Genomic DNA, 6,314 nt, shown 5'->3' on the forward strand with positions numbered 1-6,314 from the left:
ATTGCATGTGTGTCAAAACTAGTAAGCATAAATATGCGAGGATAGCTATCAGCCAAAATCGAATGCCCTGACGGTTGAGGCACTTACTTTATGCGACCCAATCACTACTTTTGGCTTTTATGATATTCTCCCTTACATTTTAATGTTTTCGAATTAGGCTTTTAAATCATTAAAATTGATATCAGCTCTCCAAATTCTTATATTACTGGAACTACACCTAACTGAAGGGATTAATTTGTTATATTTCTTATAAAATGTAACAATCGGGCGAAAACAGCAATTTGAATGACTTCAGGGCCTTATTTCAAAATATTAAAAAGGTAAGGGGCTAATATGGAAAAAATGGCGGGAGGTTAAGACGGAGAAGCGCTAAAAAACTCTCAATTTTCTTCCCTAATAATTCCTTTTTCCCCCAAAATCACAGTATTTCTTATAATTTTAAAACCTAGAGTTTCTCTCAAGGGATTCATTTCCGATTTCATGGCGGAAAGCTCTAGTTCGATCGGCAAGAAGCGGGCGAGAGAGGATGATGACGGTGAAATTCTCAGTCTTGGTACTCCGTTTGATCTCCGATTGATTTACATTTAGTTCAAATTCTTGTATTTTTAGGACCTCGACTATGCTAATTTCTAGATGAATTGCTTGATGGTGACGAGTTTTAGAACTTTTAGGAATTGGAGTATCTAGGGTTTTGAACTTGAGCATATTATCCATGAAAAGCGTATTTTTTAAAACTTGTACTTATTTATGCATTTGAGACTGTATCTTAATAAGTTTATGCTTGTATAAATGCAGAGAACAATCTTACCTATAGTGATACCGCAATAGCACTTCAAATGATGCGTTCACAATTTCCGAAGGTTGAGAAGGTATTTCATTTTTTTTGTCCTCCTCTCTGTTTATTTGAAGTCTGTGATGAATTTTATTGCTCTTGTGTCCATGCATATCCACTCTAGCACCCATATATATTTTACTTAAAATTTTCAGGATACTTTTTGAAGTGTCAAAATAAGTAAGCACTTAATGTCACAAATATTTTAACAAAATCTTGGCCTCCGCATAACACCATGGTCAATCTTGAAAGAGAGGTTTTATATAAATTTATACTATTGTAAAAAAAATTGATGAGAGGATTAACAAACCCTGCGTAGACTAATTTTGGTGCTCTATTTTAATCTTTAATGAGCAGACCATTCTGATCATGACACCCTACCCTCCTCTTATACTCACTTGATTCTCCAGCAAGGGTTTGTTCAAAGCGGTCATGTTTTGAATAATTTATCGCTCATACGTTTGGAAACTTCATTGCTTAATCAAGTACATTTTTTTAAATTTCTTTCCTAAATTTGTTCTGTTCCTTGAGTTCTAGGTTGCCTTCATTCTGGAAGATAACGTACTGATACTTGTTGTTAATTACATTTTCAGTAATTTTGCTAATCCATTTCAATATTTTTTAATAATTTCTTTCAGGTTGCAATACAGCCTTTCATCTTGCAGTCACAGTTGTATAGTAGTGTAAAGGATAGGACACAGGTGGACAGGGACTTGGAGGTCTGGTTTCTTTTCTTTGTTCAACTATATGGCTTTTTCACATATATCTTGTTTGCTGCCTTAGTAACTTCTGTATCTTTCTGGCAATCATTGTCCTCCTCACATATCTTCTGACTGTAACCATTATAAGCTTTGTTATTTTTGATCATTTTATTTTTCAAAATATGTATCTAGGTGCTATCTACATGGTTTGCTCTTCCCTTCACTTCCCTTAAGCACTGTGCAAAAAACTGTACTACTAATGAATATTTCAAACTCTGGTCATTAATTTTCCATTAGAAATTGCTTTTATCCTTGCATGCTTTTGGTGAGCTAAAGTAAGCGAAGAAAGATTAATCATAATACTGTAACATATAGTACCTCGTGCAGTTTGGGAGTCTATCGGATGCTGACCCTTCCATTCAGAAAGGTGGAAGGGTAATTACATGCTATTAGCACACAATTGTGCCCACGAATTTGTGTTTGCTAATATATTTGTGGCTTCATGCATCTGGCATGCAGTTACATTTTTTATCTGCAAGCATATCAAACGATTGTTATCCTCGTTCTGCTGTATTCAAGTTCCTGTTGCCTCAACCGAGTGAACTAACATATAAGCTTTGTCCTTCTTGTTTGATTTAAGAATTGTTGTTATTGGCGTATATATATAATTATATTATATATATATATATATAATATATATATAATATATATATAATATATATATAATATATATAGAGAGAGAGAGAGAGAGAGAGAGAGGAGAGAGAGAGGAGAGAGAGAGAGAGAGCGAGCGAGAGAGAGAGAGAGAGAGGAGAGAGAGAGAGAGAGAGAGATGAGTATGCTTGTACCGAAGCACAAAATATTATGCTTTGGTAGTGAGGTGACATAATCCCCTCTACTCATTCAAATGGTTGTATATGCTCCATGCACTCCTCAACCCATGTGAATGTGGTCGCCCATTTGAATGAGTGAGGAGATTGTGCAACCGTCAGCTTACCAGCAAAAAATTTGTGCTTGGTACAAGCATAACCCATATATATATATATATAATATATATATATATATATGAGATTAATGAGTTATCATTGTCAGGAGGGATTTTCCTCTTGTCGCCTACTCGTGCACAACCCCACCATCCTATATAAAGTAGGCACAATCCCCATCAACTCACACTCTCTCTCCTACTTTATGAGATGGTGGTGTTGTTGCACATAAGCTCAAGGAGGAAATCCCTCCTATGACAAGATACCCATTAATCTCTCTCTCTCTCTCTCTCCTCTCTATATATATATATATATATATATATATATATATATGAGAAAATGTGTATCTGGTACCAAGCACAAAAAGTTATGTTTGGTATGGAGGTGGCATAATCCTCTCCACTTATTCAAATGGTTGCATATTATCCCCATGCACTCCTCAATCCATGTGAATGTGGTCCCCATTTGAATGAGTGGAGGGGATTGTGCCACATCACTACCAAGCACAAAATTTATGCTTGGTACTAAGCATACACATTTCTCTCCGTCCCTCCCTCTCTCTCTCTCTCTCTCTCTATATATATATATATAATATAATATTATATATATAATATATATATATATATATATATATATATATATATATATTCTAGTTTATCCATTAGATTTGTTCTGACTCTCAGGCAAGGATCTAAAATTTTAACTGAGCAAATATGAATAAATATCGCTCATCTTTCCTTTAGTAGCTCTAGAAGATCGATAGATAAAGATAAAGTTAAGTGGTAGGACAATGAATATCAGTCATTTCGTGCCAGGCTTCAAGTACAAGAATTCACATAGTTATACTACACTTTTAAGGAGCCTTCTCTGCTTTGCCATCAGATTAACATATTTCTTTTCATTTTTTTCCACAGTCATTGAAGAAAGAAAAAGTTCTTCGCTTGTTCAAACTAAATACCGGACAGGATGATCATGCCATAATGTTCATGGATGATTATCTCAAACAGGTTAGTTGCCTTTTAACCCAAATTGGTGATGTCATGCTGTTGAATGTATTTTGTGCAAGGTCTCACTATGAAACAGATGATACTCAAACAAATTAAACTGCTAGGCAGTTGCCTGAAGCTTAAATACTCGTTGCCTGAAGCTTAAATACTCATATGATAATTAGCTCAAAAAACCATTTATTGTTTCTACTATATAGCAACTACATGTACTTAAGCCACTACTTGGGAGTTGATGAGATTTCTAGGTCACTTCTCAGGTTGATGCATCACCTAGGTATTTCATCAATAGCCTATCAGTGCATGAGTGAAGAAGAACATCATGTTTGTGCATGGGGGAACCGTAGTCTGGGCACTTTAATTTGTGATGAAGTTATGGAATACTCTGGCCTCTTTTTTTTAAGGACAAAGCAAAAATCATATAAAGCTAATGGCCAGGTTGATCATTTATCATGACAGTATTCTGTTATCAGTAAGAATGGCTCAGAGTCTCAGACTTGAACCATTTGTTATTGATAAGTAATATATACTACAAAACATAAATGACACTGAATCACTTTGTATTAACTCTTTCCTTCTCTTTACAATCATTAAAAAAAATCACCCTCGTATGTTTTTTGAATGTACCTCTTATTGTAATATTGTAATATTGTAACAAGTCAAGGTATTCTGCTGAGCAATTACACATGAATTGGATGTTCTGCAGTAGTTTGCTTGAATGATATCTGGATTCTTTTTGTGAAAGAGTACTATCAAAAGGTTATGTATAAAATGCATAACTAAAACATCTATAGAGCACATGTTATTTTGGAAATTATAGACTTGTTTAAATTATATGTTTCTTGTGTATGAATTTGTGCCTTGAGGATAAGTATGATAAATTGTTTCTTTAAAGAACTGCAACAGTTTGTCTTATCTATCTATCCATTGGTCAGACTCAGACTATGGCACCCTATTCATATTAATGAAACTCATGCCTAAGTCCTATTTCTCTTGGTCTCCTAAGTCCACCATGCACTCACCTCCATGCATTGTAAATAACATCATCAAAAGACCAGTATGCGTTCCAATAACATCACCAAAGTCCTCATGAATAATCTACTTCTTTTCGCTCAATACTTGGATATACACAAGCAGTTTTTTACTAGTTACTACCCATTTCACATAACCTCTACCTCCCGGTTTTAGCAGGCATCACTTTCACCATGAATCAATTGCTTAGGTCTTTTCGTTGTTGCTCAATACTACAATTTCCTTTTGCCTGATTTAAAATTCTATTTCAAGCCACTTTTCCTTTCTTTCTCTTAATTTCCTTCTATTCTATGCCCCCTTGATAATTGATGCAACCTAATAAAGGGTCTGGCTATTTTTTTTGGCTGTTTTGAAGAATTAACTAGGACTTAGGAAGCCTAACAAATGATAATTTGTGTAATTTGGAAGGCTAATAAATGGCAGGGAGTACCGCTAGCATGAGAATGCACATTAGTTTATCCAAAACCATTAAATTTACAGTTAGTAGCTTAGAATTTGTTTCAGAATTCACTGAGTAAATTTTTCTTCATTTAGTGACATATTTTTCTAAAATCCTCTTTTATGAATTTCTAAAAACTTGTCTAATAATGAGAGTCAGCGAGGATCTTGTCTCTGAGAACACTTACTGTAATCTTCTTCAATATATATTAGATATGCTTAATTTTACTTTAGGAACCTGTAATTTAAACCATTAAAGCTTTCCTGTTTCCATACTTACTTTGTTTAGGTGGAAACTTCAATGAAGAGGTTGCAAGACAAAGATCAGCAAGACATTCGAGTGTTTGACTGGTTTAAGAGACATGTTATCGAATCCAAATTGGATGTTAGCATAGACCATCAAGAGTTGGTGAGCCAGTTGCATTTCAATGAAGAACAACTTTATTATAATTTTTTGCATCTTGATGATTGCTGTCTGCATTTGAGGAACCTTTTCGTGCTTATGAAACAAAAAATGTTATATTCAAGTACCGTAATCAATTTTTCAATCTTTTATTTTGTGTTACATTCGGAGTAACTTTGTATCTGCTAGTATGAATAGATGAATGCATTTATTTATTCATTGTTTTATACAATATTGTAAATATTATTACTTCACCAAGTTAACCCTGATAGTTAATTACTTAAAGCACAGACAAACACCTGATCATGTTGTATAATAATATAAACATATAGCTAAATGTCACGGGCTTGGTCTTTTTTAAGCTCACATGCGACACTTAGCAAGCCTTTCACTAGTAACACTAAGTTCAGCCTCACTAGCACTCACACAAGGGCAAACTAATTAGCTAAACGAGAGAGAGTACGTCAAAGAAGGAAAGAGAACTCTTGTATTGCACTCACAAAGGATTACAACTTTGGAGGAATGATTTGGCAAGTGGGGGTCCACCCTTTATTTATAGACCTTAACCCTCGATAGGAATTCTCTAGATCTTTGTACATCCATCATAGTTCCATACTTCTCACTTTATTCTAGTACTCTTCACACTACTTTAGAACATTATACTATATTCTAGAGGACTCTACACATTCTGAGGTATTCTAAAAGATTCTAGAACGCTCTAGACTTTTCTAGAGCACTCTAGATTTACGTAGAAAATTGTAGAATTAGTTATTTACCATGCTTACGTGGCAAAGGCCTTTGTTCTAAGGTGGGATGTAACACTCTCCCCTACCTAATCTGGCGACGCTCTCGTCGCCTCTTCATGATACTTCTCGATCTTCTTTGCGAACTGCCATAGTGTGTCCGTAGGCTCCCAACTTG

The 6,314-nt window shown here is 34.7% G+C and overlaps 1 protein-coding gene across 2 annotated transcripts; it reads left to right on the forward strand.

The window, feature by feature from the left end:
* Positions 355-5,582, forward strand: LOC109845039. Of its 2 annotated transcripts, none has more exons than XM_020414226.1 (5): positions 355-553; positions 796-869; positions 1,471-1,551; positions 3,431-3,523; positions 5,280-5,582. In XM_020414226.1, exons 1-5 carry the CDS (start codon positions 481-483, stop codon positions 5,565-5,567), a joined length of 609 nt encoding a protein of 202 aa, XP_020269815.1. In that variant the 5' UTR covers positions 355-480; the 3' UTR covers positions 5,568-5,582. The 2 variants fall into 2 exon arrangements, with proteins under 2 accessions (XP_020269815.1, XP_020269816.1); XM_020414227.1 differs by having other exon boundaries at positions 355-535.

Source organism: Asparagus officinalis, chromosome 6, assembly GCF_001876935.1.
Source record: "Asparagus officinalis chromosome 6, Aspof.V1, whole genome shotgun sequence".
Lineage (NCBI taxonomy): Eukaryota > Viridiplantae > Streptophyta > Magnoliopsida > Asparagales > Asparagaceae > Asparagus > Asparagus officinalis.